This window comes from Megalops cyprinoides, chromosome 2, assembly GCF_013368585.1.
Source record: "Megalops cyprinoides isolate fMegCyp1 chromosome 2, fMegCyp1.pri, whole genome shotgun sequence".
Classification (NCBI taxonomy): Eukaryota; Metazoa; Chordata; class Actinopteri; order Elopiformes; family Megalopidae; genus Megalops; species Megalops cyprinoides.
Genome location: NC_050584.1, coordinates 15,658,462 through 15,682,015, shown reverse-complemented (window position 1 = coordinate 15,682,015; position 23,554 = coordinate 15,658,462). Strand labels below are relative to the sequence as shown.

Here is a 23,554-nt window from a genome sequence, read left to right as displayed (position 1 = left end):
GAATTTACCAAAAAATAACTGCAACACAGCAAGAAGGTTAAACACATTCCAGTGTCCACTGCAAAACCTTTTTCTCGGAGATGCTGTTTTTATCATTATATGTTAAATATTTCAACATAACTTGGAACATAAATGAACACTGTCCTTTATCAGATGATGCCTGTAAGAATTACATTGTAAACATTTGCTTACCTGCTTATGAAGTCAAAATCAGCCTTAACTAAATCAAATATTCAGTAGGAACTAGACCTGGTGTGTGTGTGTGTGCGCGCGTGAGTGAGTGAGTGTTTGTTTTAATTATTATGTCCATGGTGTTAGCAGTTCATACTTTGAAATTGAAACAATAACTTAGCTGAAAAGGAGCATTAAACGGCCACTTATCTCTAACATAATAAATATTACAAAAATTATTGGCTTGAATGGCGTCAGCGGATATCTTAGTGTACCGCCAGTAGGGGCACTAATTTTGTTTCTGTTGCTTTCGTCTAGACGTGGTACACTCATTCTTCTGTCCTTGACTCATAGTTTACAAAGCAACTGCTCGTGTGTCTGAGGAGGTCTTGCGAACGGATTTTGTTGTGTTTACTTGAGTGGTAGGCTAGCCATAGTCGCTGTTCTAAAATAAGGCTACAGGCCAGTAAAGAAACGGCGAAATAGGCATAACGTAACAGTATTATGCCATGTGCACGAACAGCTAACAAGTTAGCTCGCCAGCCAGCCTGATTTGGGTATAGTCGATGGAAACTAGTTAGCCAGGTTGCTAGCCAGCTAAAATGCTTCTCGAGGATTTGCGACGTTGATACAGTAAGTTTTTTGTCTTTCAGACTAGGCGTGTAACGTTACACACATTTGTAGAGACATGAATGTTTCGTATGGTTTGAAAGAAAGTGAATTTGCTTAAACTATTTAGATAGTTGGCTACTTTGATGAGAATTGTGAGTTAGCGGGTTAACTGGAGTAAAGTTCTAACATGGGTAGCCCGATAGCTATTTATCCAATACTAATGAACTAGTTAGAGAGGAATCAGACCGCTAATGGTGGTTATGTAGCTGTTTGCACGTGTTCGTGTACGTTAGCAAACGTTACCCGAATCGTTTCTCTAGCGTTCTTTCGTAATCGCCAGTCGTCTAACCAGCGTTCACCTAAGAATTTAACTGAAGTTGCTACGTTGTGAGTTTCTAGCTCGTCAGTTGGCTTTTAAGGAGCCGTTAGTTAACGCTATTTCATATTTAGCAAACATTTTCTTTAGCTGGTGAAGTGTCTTTATTGTAGTTAGCTTTGATAACGTAGTCTGCCTTGATTTTGAGTTGTAGGTACCCGTCGTCGACAAATTTACGACGTGCAACATACACTAACGTTAGCTAATGTTAGCCGCATTGGTAGTTAGTTCCCATCTAGCTAGATAGCTATTTAGCCAAGTGACATGTTGAAATTAAATACTTGACGAATGCTCAAATCCATTTTTGTCTAGCTAGGCAAGTTATCAACCTCTGATAGTTTGCTTGTTTGCTATCGGTCGTCTTGGTAAACGTAGTATTATCATCGTTTTTGTTGCTGTTGTTGGATGCCTTGTCCACTAGCAACAGTGATGTTAGCCGTCCAGCTAGAAAATACAATAGCGCCGTGAACGTGATCTACAACGTTTCTACGACAGTATTGGCCAGATACACCCAGAGTGTAGCTAAACTAGCCTAGCTAGATTAGCTATGGTCTGCTACATTTTCCCGGACTTCACTTAACCGCAGTTCCAGAAACAGCTTGACATGCCAATAACTGGGTAACATTTTATCCATGTACTGTACTAAGAAAAGCTCAAGTTACTATCTACCAAAATTAATTAAAACTAACAACAGACATCGTAGCTTGCTGCAGTTCGCTGGTAGAGACGTAAGGGCACCAGATTTAAAAGACTGGTTAATTCAGAGTATTAAAAATGTGGTCAGGAAACTGGTCGCTAGAAATAATGTTAGCAGGGTTTTTTTCCCCCTCAATTTTTACTGTACCGTAAATTGTTCTGTTATATACAGTTGGTGATTAGATATGCGAATTTGAATTTAATTTATCATGGGTGTGCTTTCTTTACTTGGCATCTGTAGCCTATATGGTATGTGTAGTAAAACTAAAGAAATTACATATTGGGTACTGGATACGTTTGCTAACGTACACGAACACGTGCAAACACCTACCTAACCACCATTAGCTGTCTAATCCCTCTCTAACTAGTTCAGATCCAATGTTTTGTCAATAAATGATAGTATGTGCAGCAAAATATGTATGTGTGTGTGTCTGCATGTGAATATATAATTATTTTTTAATGTCTCAAAAGAGGGAAATAATATTAGGAACATAGGCATATATCACAATACTCATATTCAGACATAAAGTGTCAAGAAAATGTAGAGCATGTCTATTTTCTGGGAGAAATTGGAACAAGTATGTCTCGCTAATCAGGGGCAGGTGGACTTTTAGTAAATATTGATGTTTCACCACCTGTGGGTAGAATTGCATGGAGATGGCATTTCATTTTATTTCCTATGTGATTCTGTTGTACTACAGTAAAAACAGTTTTTCAAAGTAGTGCTTGTTCCGTAATGTCTGTCATGCCTCACTTTATAGGTATAAATTCAGTAGTTTGAAAGTGATTGTATAACACACAAATCAGTGACTGTGTAATAGTGTTTACTGAAAAAATAAAACTCTGCATTATTAAGATTAATACAAGTCAGTAATTTTATTTGAAAAGAAAGCAGTTTTTACTTTGGAAAAATACATGGTTGAAAGTAAACATCCCCAAGTCTGAGTATGTAAATGGAGGGAATTGCATGGGTAGCAGTGATGGTATGGATTAGGGATGAGATAGGATATTTCAATTATTCAGATGATCAACAGCAAGATTCCTAATCTGTCATTTGAACTAAAATGCAGGGACTTGTTGATTAACAGAAATGTTTTCTTTGTTAATATGCATGAGGGAGAGCCTAAGTACCCTGCATAAAATGCAATTAGTCTTTGTAGCCGTTAATATATGTGAATATTAAGTTAATATGTATGCACAACTGAGTTATGCATTGGCATGTTTATGCAGTCATAGGTTTTAATAATGGGGTAGCTCACTTAAGACTGTTGTTCTTTTACTGTTGGCCTACATTTACAAATACCTACAAAAATACTTCCCCCTGCATTGTACCTTTTTTAAAGGCTAGTGTGAAGCTTCTGAGTGACTGTAGGACTACACAGAGTGTTTAAAATAAAGCAATATGTGTTCTAAATGAGAAAAAAATGACTCCAGTTACAGACATGTATTATGTTTGAGGTGAACTCACTTTTGTTGGAGTCTTGCCATCTTTACTATAAGATAAGTAAACCTACTCAAAAGTCACGTGGCAGTCCTTGAGTAGATTCCCACCATCACTTGATGAAACTTCAGGGTGTGTTTCCTAGGAGACTGTTGTTTTGAAAGCATTTGGTTTTGAAAGCATTGTAAAAAGGTGGTGTAAGCTTTTGGCATGGTTTTTAAATCGGCTGTCTTTCCTTAACACATTAAAAGCAGTTGCGTTCTATGAAAGGCTAAAGATCTTTAACAGATGTAGATATAATTTTGATTCTAACTTGTAGACGTAGTCATCTTGATGAAATACATATGCCATACAATTTGACTATCATTTTGGGGGGGAAAATTGTGTTTTATTTTAAAGCCCTCTTACATGTCATAGTGTAAAGGTACAGTGTGTATGCATTTTGGTCATTTTTTTAACATGACCAGCACAGTTTCATTGTGTTCTTTTTCTGGTCACTTTTGATCTTTGACCAGTTACCCGTGGCATTCATGTTCCCATTGGCTGTTTGCTTTCCTAAAAGTTAGTGGCCGACTGAGATTTCCTCTGAGAACCAGCAGTTCGTCCACAGAAAAGCTTACAGTGTCCTCACAGTGCAGTGATAGAGGCACAGCAAGCCATCTTGCTGCCAAAAAGCAAATATTTTCTTACTCACCATACAGAGTGTTATAAATCCGCTACAGCAGTTGATTGTGATTCAGTAACAAGATGTGAAATCGATAAGTCACCAAAAATATTTACATGTTTTGCAGAAAGGGAAACGGAATTTGAAGTTGCCAACTGTAAAAGTGCCATGACATCTCACACCTTGCACTATCATCTCACATTATTTTTAGCAACACACAGCATTTTCTTTCAGCATCACACCAGTTGTTTGAGACTTCTGCTTCATTAGCTACCATCTGCAAATTGGCTTCATAAATCCTTCTTAGTCCCTCAGATACTTGACTGGTGTTTGATCTGCTGTTTTTTTTTTTTGTTTTTTTTTTCCGACTTGGCCTCTGTGGGTAGGCCTGTCCATTTTTCTACTGCTATACTGTCAGCACTGCTGAATGTACATTATTCACTGGCAGTGTAGCAGCGTTTGGCAGCTAGCACAGGAGCACTGGTGTCGGCAGTTTGGCATATCAGCTAGTATAACTGAAACGGTATTCTTAAAGCCCTTTTTTTTAGGAGGAAACCTGCCTTATATTCCTGACCAATATGTTAAATACCTTCTTTAGAAATTAGACTACCTGAGTGTGAAACTGTTTTTGGTGCACTGGCAAAAGAGGAGAGCTTTAGGGGGAATTGTGTGCACTCCCAAGAGATAGGTGAAATATGAACTTGATTTGCATGACATTGTTTCCTCCATGTTATCAACAATGGTATTGGTGTCCCCTTTGGATATTTGACTGATTACAAGTCTGGTTTTTGAAAATGAAACTGTACAAGTTGTTTAGTTTTTTTCTGACTATCTCTCTCCCTCAAGTTATTTCTTTCAGGTGTTCTGAAAATAAATTTAAAATGTTTAGGCAAATAGGACATTTGCGTCATTGTGTTGGGTATGTGTTTGCAGTGATCTATGAAATGGGTGTACGGGGCATCTGAGCTACCAGCATACTGTGTGCCTGATTGTTTTCAGTGAGGCATACGACTTTTAATGGCTTATGAATATTAGCACACATAAACCAAACTCTGCCTTGTCAAATTACTGTGACCTAAAAAGGCAAGCAGTGTTGCGTCTGATACAAATTTCTGTGTAGACCGTGTGGAGAAAATAGACCTAGTAATTGTGGAACTGACAACCCCTCATTATGGATTAAGAACTAGTTATCATCAGTAGGTGGGGTGAAGGTTATGTCATCGTGTGGGTGGTGGTGGGATCGCCTGTCAGTAGGATAACTACAAAAGGTATGGACATATTTGGATGAAACTTAAGGTGAAATGATGTCCTGTGGGACGAGGAAGAAATTATTCAGCCCAATGCCTTTCACGTCATGTGTGGTGTTTTGCTTTGCATTTCAGTGAATTCAGTTCAAGCGGTTTAATTACATTTCTGTCAGTCTTTTGACCTTAATCGTCCGATATATATGCCTTTTTAGATTTGTAACTGACACCTGTTTTTAATTTGAGTACACATTTTTCTTCCAAAAAAATGAACAATATTTGTAAAATTGTAGGTGTTTGTATGTCCAGAAGGCTTTTTTTTTTAATGTACAAGAGGAAATTTATAGAAATGCAGCTCTGGGCTGCTTTTGTTTTGGTGTATGTAATCTGTATAGAAATAATTCCTCAGATTTGCATTTCCACCTTTAATAAGCACTATTGCCTAGTAGCAGGATTGTCTGTCGCTGAAGTGCCTGCCCAGAGGGCGCATCTTTGCACATACTGATCTTCGCATCATCTCATTACAGCCGTGTCAGAGCCTAAGGAATATTGGTCATGCAGTTAGAGCAGACCGGAGGGCAGCACAGGCACCATCGGGTAATTATGCGACTTACTGTGGATGGCCAGCTAGGGACAGTAGGGACCCGTCGTATGTGCTGTTCTTTTATATGAATGCCCCCTGACAGGCAATACTGTGCGATCCCCCAAAGTCCAGTAGCTGAGATTTATACGTTGCAGTTTTGAAATAAAGAAATAATAATAGGCGAATAAATAGTGTTCCACACACACACACATCAAAAGCAAACGCTTCTCCATGTGGTTTAGACTATGAAACTGATATTCCCTGTGCGTAAGTTTATAGTACTACCCTGCCCCGCAAGGAAGCCGGAAACTCGTGTTGTAGCGTCCACTCCAGAAACATGGTTTTGTGTTTTGCGTGTGCGTGTGTGTGTGTGTGGGGGAGGTGGGGAGGGAACTCGAATGGGTCCATTCCTCCAGCAGACTCTGAGAATTAAATATACTACCCCGCATCCCATGGACTGAAACAAAAGCTCTCCTGTCTCGCAGCCCAGTGTGGGTTGTCTGCTTGGGATGGGATGGCCTTGTCTGTCTGTAGCTGCATGCCTGTTAGCAACCAGCCATATTTCCAGACATGGACTTCTCAGGTCATTGAGGAGTTCTCTGTTCTGTCTTCAGAGTGGTGATGGAGCATGTTTTGTGTATGTGTATGTGTGTGTGTGTGTGTGTGCGTGTGTGCGTGTATATATATATATAATTACACAGTATAGATTAGAAATGATGCCCATTCTTGAATATCCACATGACAAACGTATAAATCAGCTTACTAAAAATCCTATGTCATGAGGGATTTGAGAGTTATGCTGGGCCCATTTTGCAATGAAATTTTGGAATGACCCAAACAATTTTTAAATATGTGGAAAAAAAGAAGAAATTTCCTTAACAGGACAAGATTTAACAGTATGTCTGGTATTTAAGCATTGGTTGATTTATATTTATTGGTGCCAACTTGCTTGACTTAACATTTACAAAAGCCCCATGGTTTTAGTGTTTGTTTTGGTCAGTGTTCCCTTAACAGTAAGTTGAGCAGTAAATGATTTTCCAGTCAGTTGGTCATTAATTTTATCTAATCTGCATCTGGAAAATACAGAACAACTTGCTACATACGGAACTTGCATGTACCGTAGTAAGATGGCATATGTTTGCTTTATTTTAGGTTTCGGATATAGATTATTTTGAGCCTCTAATTGCATAAATTGCCAGGCTTTCTTTCACTTTAATATTTCTTTGTTGAGTGCTTTGGCAGGGCTTCCTTTCCATCCAGGCCTAATTGAAGATACTCTGATGCAACTGAGCAGTGTAGAAGTCATCATTTAAAACAATAAACAGTATTTGCAAAGCACTATTTAACAAAATTAATATTTTGTTTTTCATCTGAAGAACAGTTGGTTTAATTTCATGTAATAAATCCAGTCCAATAAATCTAGTTAGGCTAAGTCTGTAAATGAGGTAATTTATTTGAACTGCAGTGGGGGGAGAGACAGTGGGCAGTCTTGTAGTAGAGCAAACAATTGCTTAAAAACTCTTGCCCTTTTTTTTAAGGTCTACTAGGTTATGAGCACATTTAAGACAGTTAATCAAAGTTACAATGCTGGAAACAACTAAAGAGAAGGTATTTCTGAGAACTGTTATGCCTTTACCCTGTCGTCCGCCTTGTTTAAGAAATTCGAACCTAACTGATTCACAGGGCTGGAGAGAAGACACAAGTAGTGGCTTGTAAGTTACAAGCCCCTCTGCTTTGATCTATGCCTGACTGTGTCCAGGTCTATTTTGGTAGCTAGGTTATGGTGGTCAAGTAAAATATTGATCATTTTCTGAATCTCACCTACTGTTCTGATATATGTGGCTGTTTTTCATCATTCCTCTTTTTTCATTTATCACTGAAAAGTGGTTAATGTATTAATGAGTATTGTGTTTTGATGCCATATATGGTATTGTACTTATTGGCAAATACAATAAATGGATAAACTGTCAGAAACTGTAAATCCTACATTTTGGTTTCCTGATCGTTTCCTTTTAGCAGTAGATTACAGACTAAACTAGCATGGGGCTTCCCTTTGTTTGGCTCAGCTCCACACATATGCCCATCTTCTGAAATCATACATCTTGTGTTGTTGTTCAAGCACCATTTTGATTGGTGTTTAGCATGTGCTTCTCAAAGACAGTATGTTTTTTTTGTGTTCAAGAACAACGTGTGAGAGAAGGATCGACTGACGCAGTGTGTCACTATGTGTTCTAGAGCTATGGCAAACATAAGTAAATACAACTGGATTTCTGCAAGTGATGAAATTACCATGTGCTGCTAACATGTGCTGTTTGTATTACAGTATGAATGAAGCATGGCTAGATTAAATGTTGAACTTAACGAGAACTTGTGTTAACTATTTACAGACTGTTTATCCATCCACGCAGCCATTCTGTGATGGGTAATTTATGATGTTTTGAAAAGCTTATATTTGGTTTTTTCGAGCCCCCCATGTGTAATGAAAAGGAAAAATTTATCCCAGACAAGTTCCTTTTCAACAATGAGTCTTCCGCAGACAAAAAAAGAGCATATATCGGCACTTCTTATTATGGGACTTTATGTGATATTGGTATTATTTATTTTATTTTCCCCCCACAAATGGTTTTCAGCTGTAGTGATCAGCTCTGTAACAGTTGGTATGTAATTTGGGTGTGCCTTTTTTATATATATATAATCCCCATTTTGAACGGTCTGCTATTATGACGTGTGTAGATACAGTCATTCAAGAAACCTGGAAGTGGTTTTATTGGAGGCTGGAGTGTGAATTCCCCAGCTGGAGTTCAGTGATGTCTGAAACGGAAACGGAGGGGGTGTAATTTGGCTGTAAGGACTGCAATTCAGCAGTGCCCAGCATTTTCCCATAGCAGCAAGCCTTTTGTCATATCCACATCAGTCTGACGTAACATGGTGGTCATATGACAAATGGATAAAGATCTTAAAGATTCAATTGCTGTTGGAATGATAATAATAATAAAAATGCTAAACTACCCTTTATGCATTATGCATGCAAGGAAATTATGCATGCAAATTATGCATGCAAGGAAATGGTCAAATTAATACTTAGTGATTTAGGGTAATTATTTGTGTGGAATTGTATTTGAAAATCATATGAAAATGCTTTCGTCTTTTCACATATACCTGCCATAATTATATGAAATGTAATCTTGCACAATAGTATTTGAAGATCTTGGCCATTGTATTGTTACTGTGCTGTATTTTGCAATATGAAGACAGAACACACAGAGTAGAGTATTATGTAGGCAACCTTTTAGTCACAAGGTGTTCTGTGGACTCAACATTTAGCATGTGCTCATGTTAAAGTCATGACTTGGATTATTTGCTCAGTGTTCATTTTTGTTGGATACATGGCTTTTTGTAAGTCTCAGAATAAGATCATGCAGTTTGAGAGAGTACTGTGGTTTTGCTGCCACAGGTGAGTATCATATTCATTTATCTGTGTACATCTCTTAAACTCTTATGTCTTATGTCTTTTTCATGTTTTTTTTTTCTTTGAAACAGTATGAACTGAGCTGAATATGGAGCTGTACTGGTACATGTGAGTACAATTCATGCATGTCATAAACATTGAACCATATGCAGGGATCTAAAATGTATCCATGCTAATTTTGTAAAACGAAATGGAAGGGATCTCTCTCTCACACACACACACACACACACACACACACACACACACACACACACACAAACATACACACACACAGGCACACACTTGCATTCATGATGAATCAGTCTTTTTCCCACCATGTATTCACTCCCCAGTTGGATTCGGCAGCTGTGTTTGCATGCCATTGCAAGGTTAGTCCAAGGCATTTCCGAGAACAATAATCTTTTATGGCTTAGCCTTCCAGAAAAAGTAATGCCTACTCAGAATGTTTTATATTTATGCCAGGATGGCCATCTTAATTGGCAGCAAAATACTGAAGACCCAGAAGAATGCTACTATGCAGTTGTTAAAAATAGTTTCCTGAATTATGAGTGTGTATTGTGTCTCTAAAACTGGATTTAAGAGGGAGATTTGAAAAGGTGACTCTGCTGTGCCTCCAAGCATCACTGAGTGGTGTGCACTCAATGCAGTGTGCTTCACAGAGCATCAGCTGTCATCCTTGTTCTCCTGCAGGGTTTACTTTGGACTAGGTCCTCAAAGGGACAGTCAGTGCCACTATTGCGTTGCATTTAATTAACATTTAATATGTGCACAATTGCTTTGTTTTGTATCTCTCTTTAGAATTGTTATAATATTCATCATCATAAAGATTTTCTTCTACATCTGCTGGTACCGGTCACGCCAGCGGCAGCTTGCTGCTTACCTCAGCAACCCACGCAATGCACAGATTGTCATTGTTGGAGGAAGGGCATACCTGCACCAGATGTGTGAGAGACAAAACGTGAGTATGCAGTCTTCCACAGAATTTCAGACTTTTCCCAGCAGCGCATTATTTCCGTCTCAGGTTAGCTGTGTTTGGGTGACCCTACTTCGAGTGTGTCTTACATCCAAGTGGAGCGCAGGCAGAGGCAGCTCCCACAGCTTTAGTGGTGTTAATATCCAAGATGAGATTGGGGGAAAAATGTTTCTCAGACAATTGAAAGCCGGATTATCTTGTGTCCACAGTCTCATTCTGTATGTGAAAGATTTTTTTGTCCTGGCTATCAGGCTGTACCCTTACATGAGGTCCAGATTCGTAGTGCTGAAATTGAATCTGCAGTGGAATGCCAGTGTGCCTTATCATCTTGTGGGGTATTGAGGGGGAGTATATAGCAGGATTTGAATGTTTATGAAAGTACGGTGTTAAATGGAATCAGATGATTCTCTCCCTAATACAGTGTTTCAATTCCCACCCATTTTACATTTGTGCACAGTATGAACAAGTTGATACCTAACTATAGCTACACAGCTGTGACATAAATCAGTGATTAGATTCATGATGCCACTGTGTCAAGCCAGCTAGATCCTTCAGCGGAGTAATGGCATGCTGACTTTCTGCACTGCAGCAATGCCAAGGAACATGATCTGCCTTATTAGCACCAAATAAAAAATCTCTCCAGCTCATCAGGGGGATCGCTTTCAGTCTCTCTTTCACATTATTTGGATATCAGCTTCAGAGGCAAAAATTGAGATGATTGCCAATGATCTTTTTTTCACTCGGTAGAAGTAGTTTCTCAGACATTATTGTCTGGTTGCTGTAGTTTTGTTGTTACTGCTAGCATTATTAATCTGATATATTAGCATACCATTTGTACTTGCGTATTCAGTTCAGCGCAAATTTCCTGTGTTCAGTATTCCCCTTGTGGTGAGCTAAGTTGCCTTTCACTCTTCCGCAGTTAAACCATTGAACAGTTTTCTTTTTTTTTTTTTTTTTTGAGACACTGTGAGGTGTGAAAGTTCGAGAACCGCCCAATGCCTCATACCCAGCTAAAATGGCTAGCTAGACTATCTAAATCAAAGACGGTCGCCCCTGTAACTGGATCTTCTTTAATTCAGCAGTTGAAATTCCAGTTTGAGTGTGAAAGAAGCATCACAGAGGGTCTGCTGTTTAGTGTTTTTCTCCAGGTCACACCTTGATGTGCAGGACTCATCAAGCGTAATTTTAGCTTGCAAAAATGTCTGAGCATTGATGAGCATGACGGGACTGCAGTTGTTCAAATCTGGTGAGGGCAAGACAGACCTGGTAACAATTACACTGTCTTAGCATCTCATTTTTTGTTTGAAAATTGAGAACGAATTTCATATGGTGGCCTTGCTTTGTAGCCCAGTTTAGAGTATGCTGCGCAAACCTGCCTTTTTTATCAGGAATGTTTAACATCTGCTAGACATTTCATTGTTCACTAAAAGCTAAGGTCTCGCTGGAGGGACATACGTCTTTGATGGCTGATATGTGATATTCCCAGGGTCCAGTCTTCAAAGGGACTTGACAACCAAAGCATTTGGGTCATAGCATGGTCTTGGTCATAGCTTTTAAAACTGCCTGTTCTTAAACGGACAGTTTTAAAAGGAATTTGATTGCAATGTTGCTTTTCATGTCAAACATTTTTGTTTACAAAAAAAGTTTTTTAACCTAAGTTGCATGCCTAAAAACATTGATGGCATGATCACGAAAATTTCACCTGTTGATGATCACCATTTTCAACCCATCATCAAACACTTACTGCTATAGAAATGTAGAGACATAAGAACGTTTTGTATTGCAAATTTTGTGCCTCTACAGCATCTGGAAAACAATTTTCACATAAAGATTAAGAAGTTCCAGATGCTTGAATCACAAAGGTATTGTGGGAGGCACGTCACCTCATTTTATTCACGGAATAAACTGAGTTATGCTGACCTTTTAATAATAATTTAATAGGTTCTCTGTAAGGTTCTCACTGTTTGGAGTAGGAGCAACTTTATTCACGGAAACTATCTAATAATGACAGAAAATTTTGGAGGGGGCTCAAGAGTTCGCCTGTGAATGAAACTCATGATGCAAACACACAAACCTAAACTAGACTGCATAGTAATTATGCTTTGAAATTCTCCTTCTGTGCTTTTCTTACTTAAAGCAGAGGAACGCTTGATGTAAACCAGGTCTGAAATCGTAGACGTCGTAAAAATGTGATCAATGCAGTTTGGATAAAAGCTCCCAATCTGGCCCTATGACGCAGGTTTGAATCTGGCCATGGCATCTACAAGCAGTGACTGGAAGCCCAGAGCATCAGAACAAATTGGCTGTGTTCCACTGGAGATAGGGGTGAGGGGGTTGGCCAGAGCTTCCTCATCTCACGGCTCTCTGGCACCTTGTGATTTGTCAGGAGCCTGCAAATTACTTGGAAGACATCATTGGCGTAGCGCCTATCCTTCAGTAGGTGTCCTCTTTGCTGTGGTGCTCTGTGTCACTTTTAGCACTCAAGTACAGAGGGTGTCATGGCGAGATGAGGCTAATGTTCAATTGCTGATTCCTAAACTGGGTTGATTAATGGGAAAAAAGCATTAAAAAATGAATGATGGCTCCTACCTTTATCTGTCTGGAAAATGTTTTACGGACAGGATTACAAATGGAGGACTGTTATGGATGACATTGTTTAGCCTTTTAAAACTTGCACAGAGTGTTGTGAGGACAGCTTGGATAACTCAAATGACCTCCTTTAGCCTGCAGGCAAGTACGAAGGTATGAATTAAGCAATATTCAGGGAGGCAGGTTTTTGTTTTGACCAAAAATAATGGTAACATTTTGTGGCGTTGCACAGTAGCATGTGGCTGTAGGTTATAATCATGGTGTGGATTTAAAAAGGTGAAGTCCAGCTTGGCAATCAAATTACACTTACTTACAGTGCAATCAAGTGCAGTGCAGTTTAGCTGACTTTACATTTGTGAATTTACATTTGCAGAGTGACTTTACTGCGTTCAATAGGATTAGGCAATTAGCTGCACAGAAACTAAAATATTAATACCATCCTTGAAATGTAGTGCCATTGTGGGATATATTCCCACACTGGGATTTAGTTCTGTCAAAGGACGTACTGCCATAAACTATTACCATTACTGTTACCATAACATTAAATGCCATAGGTTAGTATTGTTATGATGTCCTTCCAGCTAAGTTTATTGTTGAGACCAGTTGTCACACAAAGAGTGAAGATTGCACAAGTTAATGTGACATGAATGTAAAATTTGGAATGAGAATGTTTTAATTACCTAGTTTGCATGCTGAGTGATTTCAGTGGTGCTGCTCTGTTTTCCTGCCTTTTCACTTTTGAACACACATTTGTTTTAGATGTGATTGAGTGCATGCATAGATCCTTCTCACACAGTCTGACTGTGACATAAGCAGCTACATCTGTGCATTGCTGTGTTGGGCATTCGCTTTCTTCCATCTGTTGTCCTGTCTATATTTTCTTTTGTATGCTTTGATTGCATGTGCTTTGGCATTGAGCTGCTGGTTTTTGTTTTGTCTTTTTTCCCCCCCAGTTCAGTGTTGCAAGGCTTGCATTCTTCCAACATCTCAGCTGATATGTCAAGCCATTCTCATATGGCGCCTGTTTATCATGAGAGCTGTGATGCCATGCTCAAGTAATTGAGTGAATCAGGGCTTTTTTCCTGTTTTTGGCCTCCACACCAACATGATCAATCTTAATAGTTTGAATCGACGGTACATAACCAATAAAACGTGTCTTGTATTGTTTGTCCTAAGGAGACAGATGATTGTTGGGTGAATGCTGAATTTGTGGTTCTGAGAAATTACTTTCATGCATTTATTGGCATATTTCTATTAACAAGCAGTGTTTCAACGTTTGAGCACTTGTTCTGTGTTTTTCATATTTGAATCCTACTGACCATTCATAGGCTGCACCAGTGTAGACGGACACAAAAATTAATCTTACATCAGGCAAATTACTATTAGTAGTGCTATTATTGTTCTCATCTCATAAACGTTGGAGTGAAACCTTAGCTGGGGCCTCCAGAGGCATGTGTTCTTGACTTTGACTTCTGCTATCTACAGTCTGTGGAAGTAAGCCACAGAGGAATGGTGGATGCTGTTTGATATGTAGAATGTCTTGCTCAAGCTTCTTGAATACTAAATATCTTTGACCAACTTCCTCCAAAATGTCGTCGGTTCACACAGGGGTTTGGGACAGTTCTTGGTCTTCTATTTTCTGAATGTTGCACCTTTACGAGAGAGTGCAGTGAGCTGTTGAATGACTGGTAAGTCATGCAGATTACTTCATGGATAACTTCAAGATCACTTGGCTCGCTTGTGCAATCCGTTCCCCAGCGCATGCCTTCTTTTATGTGGATTTAATGGAATGTGCAATGACAAAGCCCCCAAGTCACCTATAAATCATGTTGACTAAAGTACTGTTTATATCTAATAAAGAGACCAAGAAAAGTCAATCGTTACATGAGGAAAGAGGAAATGCCTAAGGAAGCAAGTGGTTTTGACTGCTAAGGAACCTTGGGAAAAAACTAACAAGCAAATCCCTTATGCAGCTGTAGAGCATAAACACATTCAAGAATGTGGCTATTGTGAAATTTTTTAAAGTTTCTTCCACACACAAGAAAGATGGCAACTGAGATCTGTAGGAATGTTGTGTGAGTATAGTATATCCAAACATGCTTGATGATTTTGTGAAATAACTCCTCAGTCATATCTGTGGTGTCGCTAAAAAGAATTTTATTTCAAACCCAGTGTCTGACTCTGTGCTGCTGTTTGCATTACACCAATCCACATCCTAGCCTTCCATTGCTTTTCTCAGCTTTGTGAACAGATTTAATTTAAACACAGAACAATGTTAGTTTTTGGAGCAAGGAGACGGTAAGAATGGGGGAAAAATCTGCCTCAGATCTGGTCCACAGTTAGGTTGAATTGCAAATGGGCAGCTACTTCCATTTGAAAGTGGTTTGATTTAGCCTGCCAACTCCAGCCCTTTTTCCTGATAATGTGTGATATTGTGGTGGGTGTTCGACTCCTACTGCCGCTCTCCTCCACAGACGTCAATCTGGCCCAGCTGGTATGGCATCCAGGACGACAGCTCTGTCGGCGAGCCCTCTGCATCCCTCCCGCCCGCGCCCTCGTACACTCATCTGGACGTGCCTCCTCCATACGAAGCCGTCTCGGGATGTAAGGGACCTCTCTGTTCTCCGCAGTCTTAATCACGAACGCAATCTGTCACTGTTTAATGAATTTTACATAAGACAGTTAGCTCCTGTTTGAGAGTACATCTCACTGCTCTGAGACCAGGTTTAACATATCTGGTTTCAGTTCTTTACTTGGACAGGCATAGCTCCTTCAGTGTGATTGCTGCCTGCTTTTTCATATTAAGCTGTATTCGTGCTGAAACCAGTAAGCGTAATAAAGGGTGCAGGGTAGAAGTGTTAGTGTTCCCGGAGGAGCCTGTGCATGTGTGCTGCATGGTGCACCTACCACATAAACCAAATAAAATGAAAACCTTGAGTAATGGGTTGGCTTGTTTGAGTGGAAGCAATTAAAGTAGTTACAAAAGCTGCCATAATAGGAGCGATGTTTGTTCTAAACCTTGACTTTGAATTTTTCGGGATCATTTGTTGAAACATTTTTTAAATGGCTGGGCGGTTGGACAAAATACACGCCCTCCTTTTGGGATTCACAGGAGAGAAGATGCAGGAGAGGGCGAGTCCAGTAGAACAGTCAACCCCCCCCCCCCCCCCCACACTTACCGTCAGAAACAGCCAGAAGTACTAGCCGCCAGAGCTAACATCTACAAATGCAAGGTCTTTGGAAGGTCATAGAGCACCTGTAGGCTTTATTGCGCAAGTCTCCTCCAGTGTGTTGTCCCTGTTTTGAGAGACATGCAGGCAGCAACGTGAGGTCTGAGCCGTAATATAGCTGAAGTAACATTCAGAGACATCTATCGCTTCTGACAGATGGCCAGTATTCCACAATAGGAATTATGGTGCGTTAGAGAATACCATGGAAAGAACTTGGAATTAGGGTTTGTTTTCCGTCTCACCACTCCCACTTCTCTTTCTGTTTAATGAATGGTTGTCTTATGCTGTTTTTCTCTGGGTCCTTCAACGGTCACAGCAAATAACAGTGGGAGATCTACGACAGTATTTTTTATATTGTTTTCAAAAGGGAGCATTTATTCATTGTGCTCCTTTATGTGTGTCACATCTTTCCTTTTGCAAATCTAGGTTACTGGGAGTCAGACAGACAGGATGTGACCTTTCAAATTAAGAGAATTTAGACTAAAGTAATGTCAGTCTGAAGAAAGCGCATGAAGTATTGCAGGAAGACCACTGTGTTTGGTCTTGGAGACAAAGCTCTCGTCTGAGCCAAAACAACTGTTCACTCTGCAGTTGTGTGGTGGGAGTGGGACTCAGGGAAAACGCACAGCTGTGTCCCTCTGGAGAAAGAACCAACCTAAAGTATTGTACTGTGGGTTGGCTGTCCTGTTTGCTTGTCAGTGAGTTGCCTTGTCTTTCCAAACTGAGCTCCTCCCTGACAAGGAGCTGAGTTTTAAAGGGGCAGTCCTGAATTTACAGGTCGCTTCTCTTGCTCTTTCTTACCATGCTGCACAGCTTGTTACTTTCTCCTTTTAGGTGCCAAGCAGTGCTCGGTTGTTACATTTTTCACATCCCATCTCATCAGCATGTCTAAACAATGCCCTGGATGGGGCATAATTATTATAACTGCTGACCTGGAGTTTCTGGGCTTCAGTCAGGTGATGAAACTATTTTTAGCTAAAATGAAGGATGGTGTAATGTCCTTCTTAAATGACTGCCACTGAGGTGCTTAGATCATACAGCTCCACACTGTGCAGGAGGCACAGAAACTTCTGCCACCCAGCGGTTATATATTAAGAGCCTCAGGACTTGGAGAGACCTAATGAATTATAATGATTAATGAGGCATTTATGCAGAGTTTGAATATTGACCAGCTTTTGACAGAAACTAAAAGTTAATTTCATGCAATTATAGGTAACCGAATTGACAAAGCCAAATAAAGTAGGGGAAATTCATTAGTGCTGTCATGTCAGTGCTACCAAACGCACCTCTTTTTAGAGTGACACCACAAGGGACTTCATTTCAGACAAAATGTGCCCGGCTCTCCAGTCAGATGGGCCGAGGCTTCATTCTCAAAATGGATAAATGTTTTCTGAGGCAGATTTAAATTGTTTATTTTGTCTTTTTTTTTTTTTTTTTTATTTCCTGCCTTTACAGCAGATGACCTGAAGCCTCCCCCATACAGTGAGTGCGCCCAGGGCGAAGCCACGGGCGAATCCCTGGCCGTCCCCATCCTGGATAGCTGTGACTCGTGCAGCATGAGTGATGCACCTCCCCCCTACACACCCTGTCCCACTGTAGCCATGCCGCAGGAGGAGGGGACAGCCGCCCCGCACCCAAGGGCGGAGGAGGGACCCCCCGGTGTGAGTTCGTGCAGCTAGGCCCTCTCAGCCCCTGGAAAATGCCAAGCTGCTGCTGTCTCACGAAGCCCACACAGACGACCAGACTGCACGTCCTCGCCAAGCGCCCCAGCCGTCCCGCTGTTCTGTTTATAGGATGTAATGAGTGTGACTTCAGCTTGTACATCTACAAAAATTGAATAAAGATAGGATTATGAAACCGAGCAAGCTTTCCCAGGACATTGACCCACTACAAAGGGAACAGAAAGCTTAGGCGGGGGGGAAAAAAGTTGATCAGGCAACTTTAAATAATGCAGCGTGAAATCTCAGCGGCCTATTGACTGTTCTCACAAAGTTCAGCGCAGCACTACTCTTCACTGCTTTCAGTGATTCAGTTATCAATAATCTGACTTGTTTGACCACTGTTTTTTTTTTTTTTTTTAATTTTCAATTGCTTTTACTGTGGTGCGTCATCGAGGCTGCTTAGAAGATAATTCTGTTACAGTGCTGTAATCACTTGAAAATAAGTAATGTTATACCATTATGGACAGAAGTGGGTCTTATGAAGTAGTACATACCTTTAGAAAAACTCACCAGTTGCCAAATGTTTCAGTCAGTAACGCGTCATAACCAACCACCATAATCTGTCATACATGCATCTCTAGTCTTAATGCCAAAATTACTGTAATTCAAGCAAGTTGTGTACTTCGATTGTGTCATTCTTGTACTCTGTAGGGGATGCTTTGTGATACCAGAACATAAAATACAGTTATCCACAGGGATATACATTCTGTTCCAGCTTACCTGTCGTGAAAGTGCCCAGGTTGTGTGGGATACTTGTGAATCTGTCAGCAAATCGGTGCATAGCTAGTCACTGGTTATATCTGAAGTAAACGCAGTGTACAAAGCCCTGCATTTCCTTGTAATTATAGTGCTGTTTGATACCAATTTACTGGAATAATCATACATCTGTTCTTGCAGTAGCAGTACTTGTGAATCGTACAATTACTTGTCAGAATGGTAGCCATCTCTCAGCTATTAGGAAGTTGCATACTGCCTTGAGTATTATTTCATAGGGCTAACAAAACAAACTGTTTTTCATTCACAGCATTTCATATCTTCATGTGTAGAAAACGGAAAAGAGGAAGTCGGTGATGTTGAACAGTGTCAGTGAAAAACATCAAGCGGTATCAGATGTATACTGTAGTATGACAGGATAACCATTCAACAGTTCAACACTGAATAATATGATCATTTGCTTGATTTTCAGGGAATTGTTTGTAATCGGTTTTGGATCATTTGTGTCTAGATGTGAAGCTGAACATGTCTTATTGTAAAAGTAAAACAATTCCAAACTGATAATGTAGCTGGCTTGTGATGGTTTTAACATTGATGCGAGTTGTGTTTGTAGGACGTTGTGGGAAAAGGGTGTTTTTAATGGTGTGTTATACTTGCATTTATTTTGATTTTGGCAAATACTCCAGAATGATGCCCTAATGTGCTGATGAGTTGCTAATACCAGTGTAATGGTATTTTCAGTTTGCCACTTACAAATGTATGCAAATTATTCTTGTATTTTTTAACTCAAATAATATACTGTTTTATATTTCTGTATGTGAATGAACCGCATTCAAACTGTTCCACATTTATTCAACATAATGTGGTGCATAAAGGAAGAACAGTGGCTTTGGTTCAAATGTAGTGAACATGAAGTAACCTATTATGCCATAAACATTTTGGCTTAAAAACTATGTGAGAATACCACCTTTTTGGTGTCTTTTCTTAATGTACATTCGTTGATTACTAATCCAGTGTATAATAATTGAATTGTACAGGTGTATAAAAGTGTTGTCTACCTTGACAATTGTCTTGAGTTTTGTCTTGTTTGTTTTGTTTTCCTTTGCCAAGATAAATGTACTCATTTCTGACTGTCCCTGAAATCAAGTGTGTGGCAAAATATGACTGCACCCTTACAAAATTGTAAATCTAAATTATTTGAGCCATAAAACAAATTTAAAAATAGTACTTGTGTGGTGATACTGAAAAAGGACAATTTTAGAAACTCCAAAAAGACAGTGATCTGAAAACTATGTGCATTTAACTTAAATTGCCTTTGATTCTTCAGTTCATTATGGTATTGCTCTTTAGTATCAAAAGGAAAGCTAAAGCATACAATTTGAGAGATTTTGGTGAAAACAAATATTAATCCTGAATGCATGTTATATACAGCTACTTTTAGAAAATTGTATGTTTTCAGGACGTATGTGTAAGCATACACTGGTTTAAAGAAGGTACTGAGAATTACCCCCAAAGCTCCTCTACAACAATGCACACTCAGAATTATCATCCTGTGCATTACAAGCATGAACTCCCAGCTTTGATCAGGAAATACAATAATGTCTATTTATTTATTTCATATTAATGTTGTATGTTGAATACCAAACAAGGAAAAACTGATACAGGAAAAAAGAAACTGGTTGCAAGTTGAAATTCACTGGCAGGGATGGACAGACACTTAGCAAATTAGTTGCCAAGAACCACAAAACAATGGCCTCAAAAATTACAACTGAATCTACACCCCTGTGGCTGTCTCAATAAAAACATCACATTGTGAGTTTCACAAAGCTGATATTCATGGCAGTGCTGCCAATTGGAACTGCTTGTAACTAAGGTCAATGCACAACAATGTGCAATCTGGTGTAATGAATCGAAAACCTAAACTTCTGAGCAGTGGAATACAGCTATGTAGTCTGATGAGTCATCTTTTTCTCTTTTTTTTTTCTTCATCTGGTTGGGTTTATGTTTGGAGAAAGCCAAAGGAAGCCTTTAACCCGCAATGCCTTTTCCTAACTGTTAAACATGGTGTGAATCATTGGGTCTGATTATTACTCTCTATGGTAAATTACAGTCAAGGAATGCAAAGCCATTTTAAGCGACCGGGTGCAACCTAAGATGCAGATGTCGTTTCATCAAGATGTTACCATATTTCAAGACAGTAATACCCCCACACTGACTAATATATGGATTCAAAAGTTGAACACCTACCAAGATCATCATTGACCCTTTATGGAAATTTTTGGAACATAGAGTGTGGAGTAGATTTTCACCTACTTCATTTGTCAAAGAGCTGGATGCTTTCTTGAAGAATGACCCAACATCCCAATAGAAACAGTGCAAAATGTGTGCAACAGCATTCCAAGCAGGCCTGAAGCTGTTCTGAAGGCAAAGGGTGGCCCACCTCCTTGTAAGTTAATAAATATTCATGTATTGTTTGGCATTTCCATTATTTTGTCCACCTTCTGTATATGCAATATAATTCCAAACTGCTCTATAGTCATGATAGGGTTTCCCATGTGTTGCAGGTTGGCCTTTGTCAGCAGATTTCTCTGTGGAAGTTTGAAATCATTGAACTGAAGTAAAGAAACTTTTGATATTTGCTGATTTTAAAATGTGCTTCTCTCAAGCCTCTAAGGCAAAAAAATCCACTTGAAATAAAATTTCATTGGGGAGAGATGAAAAAATATTAAAAATTAAGATGTGTACACATGCTGCAGATTTTGGCTCCTGAATTGGATGCTAAATTCAGATATAACTTTAGGGCGGAAATGTGGTTCTTATTTCTTTTGCCGGGAACAATAAACTGAGGATTTTTGTTTTGAATCACTGCAATACCTAACGTAATGTGTAAGTGCTCAGGGTTGTTATTAAGCTTTTTGTAATGACAATCATTTGATTCCTCCTTACTTGCATTTGTGAAGTTGAAAAGTACAGAGTCGCGCCATCTGGTGGGGAGTATGAGAAAAAAAATCTAAAATACTTCAATTTGCTTTGATACCAGAACTGTCAAAATGCAACTTTCTGCACATCTGAGACAGATAATTGCATAAAATATCCAATATAGTTTGATATTTTTGACTGAAAAAATGTAATGAATAAATACTCCCAACCAAGTTATTATGGATTATTAGATTTTTTGTTTGTTTTTTGATTAGCAAAATATATTAATTTATTCCATAGGAACAAATGCAATGAACATTGACATATTGCACAATACAGTTTTCATATGTATGCATTAAAGCCTATGCCAGTTTCTGACATCAATCTACAGATGTTTTTTTAAGATTAATGATAAGAAGTACAAATCAGAATGATGGACAGGCTTTAGCCCATCAACATGCAACAACATACCCCTGGTATAGTGTCCTGTGCAAATTAAACAGACCTATCCAACACACCTACTCCCTTAACCCAGCTTCCCTAGTTAGCCTGGCAGTCCGATAGTAACTTTGTCAGGTTGTGCCAGGGCTTTGCCCTGATAACACTGATTATGGAGCATTTTGTTCAATTCAGTAGATCATAGAGGCAAGGCTGAAAGTAGAGCATCACACATTCTAAGGTTTGTAGTGATGTGAGACCAGTTGGACCACAACGCCAGTCATCAGCACACCAGAAAGTAATAATTACAAAGCCCATCCACCAATTACACAGAAAGACCAGAGGTATGATTCAGCACACATCCTTTTCCCTTTAGAGCAGCAGGACCTGGCACATTAGTAGATGCTATTTATTTCATGCAGTCTTCTTGAGACTCCCACTGAAAACCCCTCTCTCTGTGCTGGAAGGGCCTCTTACTCATTATAAGCTGTCATGTTCAAGTGGTGCCATCTGATCTGCTTTTCCTGGCACAAAGCAGACAACCACAAGAGTCAAGTCTGAACTAACTGCTTAGACTACAGCATCTTGCCACAACGCTAATGTTTGTGTAGTGTGAAAACCAGGCACCAGGAAGGAGGCAAAAGTTGGTCAAAATAAGTGACCATGTTTATTTTGCCAAAGGGGACCCTTTGGTACAACTTTAAGAGTACTGACACCTGGTATTCTGACATCCCAATGACTGGGTAGCCTGACTTTCATCATCCTGCATCCAATTGTTCTGTTGCTTTCTGATTTATTTTTTTTTCTGTTACAGTCAAATGTTTCATCAGAAAGCCATTATTTCAAACTGCCAATAGTCCTCCATATGGCAGTGGCAATGAAGAGTAAGAAATTAGAAGGCGTTCAATCTTTGAATCCGTTATTTGTCCTGACCCTGTTTTTGATGTTTTTACACAATGAACAAGCATAACAATCATCCAGCACCCTGTGCCTTTGTGAATGTCAAATTTAAAACTGAATGTAAGAGACGTGCTAACAGATACACAGATATAATCAAGTTTTAAAAAATCAGAGGAATCTGCTCCAAATGATTGATGCATGTTTGTAAAATTCACAAAACAATGACAACAAGTTACCCTCACTGCCTCCTCCAGTTACAGCTCACCATCTGCCACTTAAATATGGCCTCACACTGTTTATTATCAAGGGCACTAAAACTGGAATTATATGAGCACTGTCACAAGGATTCCTAAACGCTTGTACACATATTACAATTCTAGTCTTGATGTGGCTACTTTATTAGCAGCTATGACTTTACTTCTGCACATTTCCTGCTTAAAGTCAGCATATTCAGGCTGAAATCACGCATCAGCTTCACACCTTAGATCACATAGGATGCCAAGTGCTTAAAAGTAACTAGTGAATTTCTAACAGACAAGAAATTTTTCAGGTTTCACAAGCTGAAAGGGGCAGCCATCAGCCAGTGAATAATAACCATTCAGTAAGCTAACAACAAACAGTTGTTTTCTGTATTCTGTAGGTTTACAGCAAGACGGAGTCACAGAGCTGTCTAAGAAGAAAAATCAAATTCCCAAAAAAACCTGAAATACACTGTGGACTTAAGCGGAAGATGAAGAATTTATTGAGAGTTGAGGCGAGAGCATAAGGATTTATCTGGTCCATCACTAAACACCTACCGTGACATCAGTGGGAA

At 39.4% G+C, this 23,554-nt stretch overlaps 1 protein-coding gene across 2 annotated transcripts; it reads left to right on the top strand.

Annotated features, from left to right (window-relative positions):
* Nucleotides 1-524: 524 nt before the first annotated feature.
* On the top strand, nucleotides 525-19,679 carry si:dkey-118j18.2. 2 transcript variants are annotated; one of them, XM_036522421.1, is made up of 5 exons: nucleotides 525-804; nucleotides 9,328-9,364; nucleotides 10,055-10,214; nucleotides 15,293-15,422; nucleotides 17,507-19,679. In XM_036522421.1, exons 2-5 carry the CDS (start codon nucleotides 9,345-9,347, stop codon nucleotides 17,725-17,727), a joined length of 531 nt encoding a protein of 176 aa, XP_036378314.1. In that variant the 5' UTR covers nucleotides 525-804; nucleotides 9,328-9,344; the 3' UTR covers nucleotides 17,728-19,679. The 2 variants fall into 2 exon arrangements, with proteins under 2 accessions (XP_036378314.1, XP_036378313.1); XM_036522420.1 differs by having other exon boundaries at nucleotides 17,504-19,679.
* Nucleotides 19,680-23,554: the final 3,875 nt, after the last annotated feature.

Bases quoted from the DNA above. Each gene is read 5' to 3' on its own strand.
- si:dkey-118j18.2 (XM_036522420.1), top strand. From the start codon at position 9,345: ATGGAGCTGTACTGGTACAT. The intron at 9,365-10,054 runs GTGAGTACAATT...ATCTCTCTTTAG, and splicing joins ATGGAGCTGTACTGGTACAT to AATTGTTATAATATTCATCA. The intron at 10,215-15,292 runs GTGAGTATGCAG...TCTCCTCCACAG, and splicing joins AGATGTGTGAGAGACAAAAC to ACGTCAATCTGGCCCAGCTG.